A 13,230-nucleotide genomic window follows, 5' to 3' on the forward strand; every position below is an offset into this window, starting at 1 on the left:
GGATTTTTTTTATTTATTTATTGTCTACAGAGTATCCGCTGTGATGCAAATGTGTATCAACTGTCATATGTATTTTACTATTTTAAAGCAAAAAAGGTCACACCCTCTTCTCTTGGTTTTCCAGTAACAGCTACAGTACTTCCCAGCACAAGTTTGTTTTAACAACTACTAAACCCGATTCGGGGATTGAAGCCTTCATTGCTCAGGCAAACCCCATCCTTGTTACTGTCCCAGCATCTGCCATGCTTCACCTTGTCTTGGCAGATAGCTCCCACAGTACCTCTTGGAAGTAAATGCAAATGCAGCTTCTGTATTAATAAAGCTCCTGCTCACAGAGGGTGGTGACTTAAGTACTGTAGTTTAGATAAGGAGGATTAAATTTTATTTTCTTTGAAACAAAAGCAAAACCTTTTGAAAGGGTTCACCCAAAAGGCGTGTTCTGTAAATGTGTGTGAACAGGCTTACCTGCCTGCGTGTTAGAGCAGTGGGCAACGCTGCAGGAGATTCAGCTTACTGCTCTGATTCAGGGAAGTTTTTCGTTATTCTGACAGAGCAGGGGACCGCATCTGAAAGGCGTGAGTATGTCCTTCCTGCTCAAGGCTGTATCAAAAATTATGTTTCGCTGAGACACATTGCTGATATTTTTTAACCAAAAATGCTTTGGTGAGTTCAAATGCTGGCAGAATAGCGGGGTTTGCCGATCCTTTCCCCTTCCTTCCAATGTCCAAGCTCTTATCTCTAGTTCTTGCTTCACCTCAAAGCTGGGAGGTTCCCAGGCCCCCCAAGTGCTGCTGCTGCAGCGGGATGTATGCTGAGTGCTCAGATATCAAAGCAAAAGGCACAGTCTGAGCACTTACAGAGGCAGATCGGATGACGGAAAACATACCTTGAGCAAACACTGGAGGAGGACGTTGTGATCAATGGGCTCTCTAAGGAGCGTGCAATTCATCTGGCCATGGTGAGCTCATTTGTGCATTTCATTTCATGCTCGGGCAGTCAGGCTAAATCCTGTAGATCGTTCCATACCATCAGCTTTTACGTTCCTCAAGAGTTCATCTATCAGGTGGAGCTTTTAGTTCACACAGAAATAGCTCTGCTTTTCTTGGGGGGGGGAGGGGGGGGGGGGTATTTTGGTTTGGTTTTTTTTCTTTTGGTGTTGGGGTTTTTTTAGAGGCTACGTGATGAGCTGTGTTTGGTAACAGAGACAAGGATTTGGGCCTTTTTATGTTACAGTACCAAAGGAGAAGTGAAAAAGTCAGCAATGGAAAACTGCACATTATGTAGCCTGTAAGGAAAGCACACAAATATTTAGTGTTGTTTCTGGATATTTTTCAAAATTCAGTTATTCTAACTAGCTAGAGAACATGTAATTGTGAGAATATGTCAAAACTGTATAAACTGTCAGCACAACATGGTTTTTTTTTTAGTCTTAGGTCTGAGTCAGGTTTCTTCTTGTTTCTGGCACATACAAAATAGGAAGGCAGAAGGCCCAATATATACACTGAAGTGAACTGTCAGCAGGCATCTTCACTAGGTGTAGTTTACCTTGGCCTCCACCTATGACCATACCCCGGACTTTGGACATACTGACTCATGAAGGACTAAAAAAGTGTCTAGAAGGTGTTCTGCTAATAAGATTGGGTATATCTTCTTTTATTAAGCACCCATCTCATGGCCATTACAGCCATATTCGGCTCCTAGCAAACGTAATGAGCCCAACAATCAATCTAAAAATGCCTGCATCTCCTGCCATTCAGATACAATGTTTTTTTGAGAGCAAATGATGAACTGTGTAATTAATTCCAAGGCATTATTCTGTGATGAGACAAGACACACTAGGAAGTTTGTCTTCAATACCATTCCTTCAGCAGTTTTCTTGGTTCTCTGCTAAAAAAGCATCAAACCGGACTAACTGCAGAGTCCATCAAGGTCGATGTAACTAATGAATTATGTCATTCTCGCCTCAGGATTGGGATAGACAGACCGTGACTATTGTCATTGTAAAACTCACAGTCTCTTTTGGGTCAGCGTAAGAGTCCTGCCACCCCAGGAGGCCCTGCCGCTGCCGGTGCCGTGTCCCCAGGAGCCCCCGCTGCCACCGGTGCTGTCCCCCCACAGCCACTGGCTCTCCCAGCACCCTGCAGCCAGGAAGGTTTGTCAATAAATGCAGGTTTTTCACATGGCAGGACAGATCACCGAGGGCACAGCACCAAGCTGGCAGGGTGGGCTATTTTTTAATGACTCAAACTTTTGAAGTGTGAGAGGAGGCCGATGCTGAGCAACCTTAGAAAATTTCAGAGAGTGCCTAACAGACAAAGAGAAAAAGATTGTTTGTCCTGGCTCTCGTTTCTTCTTCTCATTAACACAGCAGCGAGGCTAATTTGGCTACAGAAGTTCATCCAAGGAGAGCAGCTAATTGCGGCACATTGTCCGTCCTGTTCCTCAGCGCAGGATAGATAGAACGTCCCAGATACAAACCAGGGCACCATAACGCTTGCAATATTTTCTTATTACCACAGGGTGGTGGTGAAGACCTTAGTGAAAACTAATCATCGCTCAGTTGTGCTGAGGATACGGTATTTGACATGCAGACCACACATGTCGTACCTTTGCAGTGTGGGAACTCCCTCAGACACTGTTTTCAGTCACTTGCACCAACAGGGGTGAATTAAGGCCACTTCCTATAACACATTAACTCCTGTTATTATTGGTTTTATCCTTGACTGTTTATGATCAGCATTTAAGGAGTTGACGATACGCTCAACTGCTTTACTTTCACTAGTCCTTAGACAGCAGCAGTTTCAGTAGTTTCAAGAAGCTGCAGTTAAGTATCAAGTTATGGCTTCTTCAAATTTAGTTACCAATAATAAATTTAAAAGCACAACGGCTTTGACTGATGTTTGAATGGCTAGATGGGTAGCCTGCGAATCACACATGAAAAGCTCTCTTTGTCATTCAAATTATTTAATTCCACCGCGTAATTTCTTTTCCATAATCACCTAATATTTGTAATGCCATGTTCACAGCATTGTTATTTTTAATGTCTATAGTCTTTTTGTCCCTACTTCCATTGTAAATTGCTTGATAAAGAGACTAACTTTATGACATGTTTTTTGCAGCACAATAATGGAATGAGATGCGCCTTCCATCCTACAAACCAACCAAGCTGTCAAAGGCTAACATTTGTGTAATGTATTTTTATAATGGCACAGGCAAATCAAAGCCTTATTAATCCATTTTAACAATTGTCTTTCACATAACAGTGGTAAAAGCCAAAGTACAGAGCACTTCAGCTTAGTATTGGAATAAGTAGAAAGATTCCAGTTTAAACCTCTGTTTTAATTATTGAACAGCTCTCAAAATTAAATCACTGACCTTTGAAAATTTAGTGACCAAGCAAGTGCTTGTCCTCAAGGCGCATGTTTGGAGCTTGCATTCCTTTACACGAAGCTTTCATACTCTCGTTAAAGATGCCCAAGAACACTGCAAGTACAAAGTGAATGAGGTAAGACCAAAGGTCCTATATATGTGATGATGGTGATGATGATGATGATGATAATATTGCTGTTGTCAGCTTGTGGAGAGGAGTGCATGAATGGGGACTGAATTGTCCATTCCTTAGGCAAGAAATATTCCCTTAGACAACTTGGAATGGAGTTTTCTGTGAGTGGACAAGGACTGTCAGACTTCTCCATGGGGTGCAACATAACCAAACAGAGTCACACAGAGCACTTCTTCCTTTTGCACTCCTCTGGAGCCCTTCCACTAAGGCAGTAAATGTTTACATAGCTCAGAAGTAGCAAACGTTTGATCTATTTTCAACTTTCTTTAGTGCTAACATGCAGCAGCAGACAAAGAGGGATTTTGCTGGTGGGTGATCAAACATCTCTCTGTAGACCATTGGCAAAGGCACCATAAATCACATTTCCAATAACTATTGCAAAACGACAAACTTTTCTGAAGATAGAACAAAAAGATTACGGAATGTGTCCCAAAATTAATGTCTTCCTCTGTAAATGAAGTTAAAAGAATATTTAAATTGAGTCTTGCTAGCAGGGTGTAATTATTCTTAATGAGAACATACTAGTCTCTCTCTACATGGTATTTGTGTGCATTGTTTCATACGACTGAGAAATGGTGGTGAAGAGATTAGACATCATTTTTTCAGTCAATACTAGTCAATATTTCAAAAGGAATACTGATCTTAGTATTAAGTTCTCATTAATTAAGAACCAATTCAAGAGACAGTTATGTAAAATTTACTCATTCTGACTATCACTTTTACCTGTATAACTACTTAACCTATATAACCCAAGGTTCTGTGCATTAGACGGTTATAAATATTAATTCCAAATAAAATGGACATTAATTTTGTTGCTATTTGATTTTTGTTCCTCAGTCTAATATCTTCCCATCAATTGCTCTTGCACTCACTTAAAGCAATTGTGTCCAGAATTAAGTATTAATGTATTTTGGTAGCCTATATTAAAAGATATTATATAGGAGGGACACTCTAATGAAAGGACAAATATAAGCTGGACTTTAAGTAGTACAGTTACATGAAGGGGATGAACCAGACTAAAGACTTGTTTTTGCCAAAAAACTCTCTTACTTGCTCCCTCACATCTTTGCCCTCATCTCACTCTGCTCCAGCTCTGACCTCCTCTGAGGTCATCCAACTTATTAACCCAGTAGATGACTAACTCCAATGAAAAAAAAATAAAAATGTTTGCTTTGTGCTGAATTAGGGGGTTGAATTGCTCTAGCTCACCTCCTGTGGCACCAGAGCCAGCTCCTGGGAGATGAGAGGTACAACAGTGCAGTCACGAGAAGGTGCAGGGAGAAATGTGGATGGAGAAGTGGGCATTAAGACCTCTGCTTCTTCTTGGTTATGAGCTGTTTGACTGGCTCAGTTATATTATTTTTCCCTTAAGAAGCTGTTAGATAGATACTGGGCTATTAATGGCCAACACTGATAAAAGTTTGGAGATCAGAGAGAAGGGTTTCCTGGCAGACTCCAAAGGCATAAGGTGCCATTTGGTAGTAAGTCTTTGAAATTGGAAAGAGGAAGCTGTGGACAGCTTCCGCATGGCTCTGAAAGGCAGCAATGCCCATGAAACAGCTCCTCTTTGGGCACTGTCCTGGCTAAAGGAGTTTACAAAGAGATTTCTGAACAAGGAGAATGCCTATGTGTTATGTAAGCAAAACTAGAGCTCAGAGAAACAGGACATTGTATGAATCCTTGTGTACGAATGCGGGATCACTCATCCTACCTGAAGCATCCCCCAAGACTTGACATTTTGACTGTTGATTTGGGCTCAGGACAGCAATAACGTTATTATTATACTTCCTTGTAGACTTGCTAGACATTGGGGCTTCATGGTTTTGGTTGGAGTAACACAGGTCACTGGAAGTTCTTCAGCATATAGCTGCTGCAACTGTATATTCCTTGCTGAAATTGTTGAAGGGGGGGAAAAAAAAGAGGGAAACAAAAAAGACGATCACTTTTGCCTGAGTTGCCTTTTTATTGTGATCTTGAAATTTGCGTTAAGTTCAGCCAAATCCCTGAAATCTGGGCTTTGTCGATATTTAAATAGAACAGTGTGAAACACTATGGGATGCACTGAGCTGTTGTTTTCTTGCTTGCTGGCTGGATCTCGAGGACATCAAGGGTAGCTCGAAACCTCCCTAGAGCTTTTGTGACTTTCAGCTGCTCACCATCTACCTGCATCAAAATTTCCTTTGCAGAGTCACTTATTTCCACAAGTCATACTGCCTAAGAAAATATGAAACAGAACCTGATGCTCCCAATTACAGGGAATTAAGGAACATTTTAAATTGTATAAAGCTGAGTTAATGTTTCAAATGTATGACGACGTTATGTCTGATACTCCCATTAAATTTTTATTTGAAATAGCACTCAGTAGTCTCTAGGACTGTACTTAATGCTATGTAGATACCTATAAATAAAACAAAACAAAACAACAGACATGATAAAAACCCATTTCCTTTTTTTCCTTCCCCTCCGACCCTGCACTTCCTTCTAAGGTAGACTTAGGCAGATGTACTTTTGCTTTCTTAAATCTTTCAGCCAAAATCATATAACCTATCTAAAGAATGAAAAGCTGGATTATACTGCTGGCTATCATAGTCAGCACAGCAGAAACACAAAAACAGGACGTCTGTACCCAAGGGTATCCTGGCATCCCCGGCAATCCTGGGCACAATGGCATACCTGGTCGTGATGGACGTGACGGTTCAAAAGGCGACAAGGGAGATACAGGTACTATGTTCAGAATAAATTATTTCATGTATCAAATGCAATGGCATTAGTTCCCAAAGTGGTCTGTAGTTACTCTTCATTAACAGGATTATTCTGCCTGGCCTTCGGAAAACATTTCTGACATCTGTCATTTACTTGTATGAAGAAGGATATATAAAGAAAGACCTAATAATGAAAGCAAGATAGCTAATACTATGGAGAGGTCAGGTCCATGGGATAAAAACAAAAGAATAAAGACTTTACCTTCTGTTTTAGGAATATTTTCATGTCTATCTGAAAATTTTAAAGCCTATAAACCTACTCCTACATCTCTAAGATGGCAACTATATCTCTGTAAAGAGCTTCAAGCCCAGTTAAAAAAAAACACCTCAACAACTGATACTTTGTTCAGTGTAATACAAAGTGTACAGTGGTAAGAAGATTTCTCTTTCTTATCTAAATTTTACTCAGACTTGCTTCTGAGTGTGCCTACTTGCTGTAACTCAGGAGCCACTAGAAGGAAGTTCAGGAATGGAGACTATTGAAAAACAGTGTAGGATTCCTGTCTGCTCTAACAGGCTATAATAGAGATTTGTATGTGATATCAAAGACAGAGGTAATCTTCTCAGCATCCTAAAGCTAATAATTCCCATAGTACTTTAAGCCTCAGGATAATGACAGACCTTGCATCAGAGCTGGAATATCAAGGCAAGGGTTGCACAAGGTGATAAATCTGTGGGCATGTGGACATAGAACATATCATCTGAAGTGTCACAACCCCAGAATGCAAAGCACAGGACAAGTGCAAATCTGCTGCTTCAAATTTGTTCACAACATTTTTGAGGGATACTTTTCCCCAACAGGCTTTATATTAGGTTGGCTATTGACTGGCATCATGCAGGTGGCATTATGGCTTAACGCATAAACCTGTCACAAACACTGTTATCGTGGGCCAGGCTAACTCACCTCCACAAATCAGTCCAGATCAAACTCGTATTTATCAGATAAACCCTTCTACTGAGTGCTGATCTTAAGGATTGTGAATCACAGCTCTTTTCAGTGGAGTATATAATCTAGAACATAAACCAAACTAAGGTCAACAGTCTAAAAGAAATTAACTAGAAATGTGCTGAAGTGTTTTACCACATCTTTCAATCTTATGGAAATGTCTGCCTTTAACATAACAGGTTGCTAAGCCTCCTCCACCAGATAAGTATATGCCTCTACATATACATGCTGCAGAATCGGTGCTGAAGGTGTAGTCTGATGTGCGGTTCTTTGATGGCTATGCTGGCACAGGCAGGATGCTCTACCAGATCCTTTTCCTACCTCTCGACTCTTCTCTTATACACCACAACTGCTTGTGTGGCTATACAGTAAACTAGATCAGCTGAAAAAGAACCAGCACTTATAATTTGGGCAATGAAGAGATTCACTGCTTGTAACCTGCCCTGGAGCACTGAAAGACAAGTCTACCCATTTACGCATTTACCTCCGTCATTGTTAAAGAGTTATTTTCAACCCATTTATTTATAAAATGATTTTGAGCTCTCTGTCAAGCAACCACATATGTGCTCTTTCTGCTTCCAGTGCCCTAGCCTGGCTAAAACCAAAACCTTTCAAAATCTAGAAACAAACAAAATAAATTCCATTAGCTTCTTAATAGGCACATACAATTAACTGCCTTCTTTTTCTATATGCAGAGGTCCAAGAAAGTCTGTTAAATGGAAAAGCTAAAGCTTACTTATTTTCATTTATCTTATCAAGGTCCTCACTTTACTCCAGTGAGTTATCACATGATGTCACTAGTTTCTGATAAAGTCCCCAACTTTTTTCCTAAATTAAGCTATTATGATGACTGTACTGAGTATTCTTTGTTTGAACAAATTGGGGTGACAGTACAATTCTTTATAGTGTATGTTTATATTGTATGTACACGCATGTCTGCATTTAAATACATGAGACTTAGTTTTGTTCCTTACCAAGTCAATGAAATCTCAGCAGATGCTGGACTGTGACCACTATGCAGAAAACTGCTTAAGAACTGTTCTCCAGTCCGTATGGCTCGAGAGCTACTCTTGGAATATGGTTGCATCCAAACTGCCAACTCTTTTTTCTTCTGCTAAATTCTGGATGCAAATCCAGCTATTTGATCACATACTTCCCAGTCACCTGTGATGTTACTACAAAAATGACTTCTATAATTGCTCTCTTCAGAGCACTGGAAAAATACGTGTCATGATATATTCAGGGATCAAGAGTGTGAATGCTTTCCTTGGATCTACAGACAGTATTTTTCCATGATAATGTTTCATCACCGTTGGCCAAACCCCTGCAGACCTCTTTTCTTGAGAGGGGAGTTAACCATTGTTTCACTACTAGGCTTCCTCCCACTGGAAAGCTTCTTGCTGAATGTGGCTTCCTCACTCCTTTTCCTGCCTGCTCGTACCTTCCATGGATAGAGGACAAGAGGTTTTCACATTGGTGGTCCTGCCCAGGGTATAGCTCCTCTGCTTATCTCAACAACCCACCACTTTATGCCAAGGATCCCCTCTGTCTCAAAAAAGCAGCATCCTCAAGCAGAGTTTCTGAGCTCTTTGTCAATCTCTCTGTAAGATAAAAGTACCAGCAGTGGCACCCACTAAAAGTCAGGAATGAGACTACTCTTCACATTACTGTTTAGCCAGACTTGAAGAGGAAGGATTAGAGAAGGATTCATCCCATGTTTTCTGGTAGTTTAATTGTTTAATGAAAATCTGTTTTTCTCTTCTGTACTAGGTGAAGCAGGACTTCCTGGCAGTCCAGGAAAAGATGGTGCAAATGGAGAGAAAGGTGAACGAGGTCAGAGAAGAAGTGATTCAATTTATTATTTGTCTATCAATCAACTGCTGCCCATGTGTTTGTGACCACTGGACATGCTATAGATTCTCGCTGTAGTGAAAGTACCACAAAGGTTAAAAAATCTTTTTCCAGAAGTAGCAGAGGCTGCACACGTATGCTGAGAATACAAGAGCAATTTGCCAAGTCCAGTTATCCCGCTGCCTCTGACGCTCTACAACTTGTTCACTCAGCCTTTTATCCTACCTTTCCCAACCCTGATCATTTTGTCAACTACTGAGGAGGACACTGCAGATACATCAGGAAAGTGAGGCTCCTGTAGCTATGTATACAACTGGAGGGGAAGGGACTTTTAAAAGAAATTGTAGAAGACACAGGTTGTACACCTAAAAATACAGTAGATCCTGTATACTTCACCTGTTCAGCCAACCTATACATATGCAGCATGTCTCCTGTGTCAGATGGATGTATGTGTGCAGAATGACTTGTGCATAAAAGCAGGGAGTCAGCCTTTGTGCAAGCGGCATCGCATCATTCTGCACAAATTCAGTAACTCTGAGATGCTGAACTTGTGCATCCTTAGAGTATACAGAAAATGATACATCCAAAAGCACAGAAGCCTGCCAAAGACAGTGTCCAGGTTCTCCAAAATCCTGAAGTTGACCTCGAGAAATAACATATGGTATATGCATTGCATGTGAATAATAACAAGCTGCTCTACAGCCCTCAGACTTTTCTCCAGTCTATTAGAAACAACCCCAGTCCTGGAAGGACCGTGAGACATGAGCCTACATACGTTGTTTAAAATTACCAAAGCTACCTTCTCTTCCTGTGTCCTTGTCCTGACAGAGCCACGCTGCTTTTCCCAGAGGCTCACCATAGAATCTCACCTGCTTTCAGTTCATTGCTACTGTTAAATACCCTCAATTGTAAATTGAGAACAGCAAACTGTAAAGACAGCATTATTCCTAACATCAGAAGCCAGAGGCTCTTATGCATAAATTATCAGCTTCTTTTCCTGATAGATATACGATCATTATGGTATCTTTTGTCTATCAACGCCTAACGTGCCCTTGATATCATGAGACTTTCACTTTCAAACCCTTATGCAGCAATCAGAGGATTTTCAAAGGCTTTGAGCTTCAGTCCAAGAGTGGATGAAGGATAAATGGAGCATGTGGTAGCCAATAACAAGGACAAAAAGCTTTTAGTTGCACTGCAGTAGCAATCTCGGTAACCCAAGCAAAGTTCCATCATGGAGAAATTATGGAAAGACAAACAAGTTCTGGGTGTTGTCCAAATAGAACCTTCCTCTGATTAAATTGTAAACCTTCTCCCTGATTTTGTATACTGAAGGCTGAAAACAAATGTCTGGACAAGTGCTACTTGTGCCTGAGACTATGTGAGATGTCAGTTCTACCATCAGCCTGTAGACAAAATCACACCTTCCTTTTTTTGAGCTTATTCTTGCTGCTCTCACCCAGGGCACCCGTTTTCTAACACAAAAACAGGTTCTTCAGATGTTATGACTCACCCTGCACTTATATGTATAGGAAATTGTATGTACAGTGAGCACAGCACATACAGCGGTGATACACACCTACCCATATATGTCTTTGTGCTGAAACTCATGTTATGCCCCACTAATCCAGCGGAATATCACAAGAAAGTGTCTTTTTTTTTTTCCTTTTTCCCCCATTTAGGAGCCAATGGGACTGTTGAAGAGAAGGGGAACAAAGGAGATAAAGGAGAAAGAGGACGACCTGGGAAATTGGGACCAAAAGGAATTATAGGGTCAGTGGGTTACAAAGGTCAGAAGGGAGAGCTGGGACTGCAAGGACAAAAGGGGTTAAAAGGAGATATTGGGCCCATAGGTCCAAAAGGGACAAAGGGTGAAATTGGCCATCCTGGAAGAGTTGGTTTCCCAGGGCCAATTGGACCAACTGGTAATCCAGGTCCTAAAGGTAATACTGGTGATCTGGGGCCACAGGGTAATCCAGGAGTTCAGGGGGAAAGAGGCTTGAAAGGAGACAGAGGAGATAAGGGGAATGTAGGTCCTGCAGCAGTCCTGCCAAGGAGTGCTTTCAGTGTTGGCCTTACAATCGCCACCAAATTTCCCACCCCAAATCGCCCGATCAAGTTTGACAAGGTTCTATATAATGGTCTAAATGACTACAACCCAGCTACTGGCAAATTCACCTGCAAATACCCCGGTGCTTACTACTTTACCTACCACATCACTGTCTATTCAAGGAACGTCAGAGTAGCTTTAGTTAAAAACGGCATCAAGATGCTGCACACGGTGGACAGGTACCAGAGTGGAGAGGACCAGGCCTCGGGAGCCGCCATCCTTGAGCTACAGGGAGGAGATGAGGTGTGGCTGCAGGCTCACCAAGGAGAGACTTTCAACGGGCTCTTTGCAGATGCCGACGATGATACCACCTTCACTGGGTTTCTCCTGTTCAGCACCTCTGACTTGCTGGAGCCACTGCCATCGCCCGCCATGTAACTCCACATTATCTGTGGATGCTGTATGTCTGTGTCCTTCAGCCCCCCCTAATAAAGTTGTAATCTGCTGGCTAATTTCTACTGGATACAATGGAGAACAGAAATCATCCAGGGAGGTATGTTGAGGGCTGAAAGGGAGGTGTAGGACTGCAGGGCAGGTTGGGATCAGCTAGGCATCTCCCTAAAAGCTGAGTAAAATACTTTTTGACTGCTGAATTCATCATAGTGGGAAGGTGCAGGATCACACTACTTGTACCTGTAGGAAACCAGGCTGCATTACGCCCACAGCTGCTCATTGCACAACTTATTGTGCTGAAGTTTTCATGACTAGCTGCTAAGACAGAGCACAGGGCTTCAGAGCCATACTCTGAAGAGTTTGAATTAAACACCCTCTCTTGTCCCAGTTACAAGGTACCAAGCGTTTATTCATTAAACTGTCCTAATCTACTGTTGTCAGCTTTGTTTTTCAAAACTCAAATTAAAAAAGTCCCTAACGTGCATAAACCATTTTTAAGGCTGCAGTTGTGGGACAGTTGGTTTCAGGAACAGCTTCTGCACAAGAGAGGACAACTCTTCAGTGTCTATGGTGCTGGGCTCGATGCATCACCGGTTTGGTGACATACTGTAGTTACACAGGGGTGCGTACACCACTTCTGAAGGACAAATGTTTTAAAAGAAAGTGGAACGAAATAACAGACAAAATTTCAAGTACTGGAACTATGACATGTGGGTCCCTGCCATCTTGTATAAACATTAAGCAGCAGTTCCTTCCAAGCCAGTTTATATCTTTCTAGGTGGCACACGTAGATGGACTTGAAACTTGGGTTAGTTTGCATCTAACCATTTCAAAATAATTTTTAAACTTGGAATTAGCATAGTTTGATACCTCCACAGGGGCTGCTTGCTCTGTGGCACAGGGGAGTTTTGTTGCAGCTGGGTGGATTTTACAGCTTTTAAATATGGTTCTTTGCTCTCTCTCTGTAGCAGAAGGTCTGAAATAAGAGAAGGTGTCTCAGAGTGGGCTTTTTTTTTTTTTTTTGCCTTTTCCCCTAAACCTCAAAAATATAATAAAAGATGTTGGTAAGTCTCACTCCCTCCCCTTAAAAGAGAATAAAGCAGAGGTGCCAACAGGCATGGGTCAGCATCAGGGAATTCAGTGCAAATGCAACGCAGGAGCACTAGGGTTAACTTCCCATCACTCCCAACACTGCCAGGGAGGCAGGGAAACACCTACTCGTCCCCACGGCTTTTGGGCTTTTGGGACATGTCCCCACAGCTGTTGGGGTTTGAGTGCAAATAACAGACCCAAACTGAACACAGTGAGGTGGGTTTCTGCAGGCGAGATGGCAGCACTTCTCACCTCACCTGAATTACAGCGACGAGGGTTGGATTACAGAGGAGAGGGCTACATGAATTTTTCCCTCAGAGATTTTTTTTTCCCCATAAGCCATTAAGTTTGTGTTGTAGGAACATCTGGACCAAAAAAAAAAAAAAAGCTTTAAGATAGCCTTAGATTTAATTGGGGAATAGGTAAGAGAAATTTCAGTGGGTGGAGGCCCCTCCTCTCACCGCGGCCCAGGCGCCCACCAGGCCCCGCAGGCTCTCCTCCTCCTCCTCCTCCT

The 13,230-nt window shown here is 41.9% G+C and overlaps 2 protein-coding genes across 2 annotated transcripts in view; both read left to right on the forward strand.

Moving 5' to 3' along the window:
• The first annotated feature begins 6,117 nt into the window (after positions 1–6,117).
• LOC104291410 (complement C1q and tumor necrosis factor-related protein 9A-like) lies at positions 6,118–11,609 on the forward strand. Its single transcript, XM_009890642.1, has 3 exons — positions 6,118–6,283; positions 9,041–9,103; positions 10,804–11,609. The coding sequence occupies exons 1-3, from the start codon at positions 6,118–6,120 to the stop codon at positions 11,607–11,609; spliced, it is 1,035 nt and encodes a 344-aa protein (XP_009888944.1).
• A 1,073-nt stretch (positions 11,610–12,682) lies between these two features.
• The window catches only part of MIPEP (mitochondrial intermediate peptidase), a 77,875-nt gene continuing 77,327 nt past the window's right edge, over positions 12,683–13,230 (forward strand). The window contains exon 1 of the mRNA XM_009890643.1: positions 12,683–12,688. Coding sequence (XP_009888945.1) covers positions 12,683–12,688 — 6 coding nt within the window. The remainder of the gene's footprint in view (positions 12,689–13,230) is intronic.

The sequence above is a fragment of the Charadrius vociferus genome, unplaced genomic scaffold, assembly GCF_000708025.1.
Source record: "Charadrius vociferus isolate BGI_N301 unplaced genomic scaffold, ASM70802v2 scaffold278, whole genome shotgun sequence".
NCBI lineage: Eukaryota > Metazoa > Chordata > Aves > Charadriiformes > Charadriidae > Charadrius > Charadrius vociferus.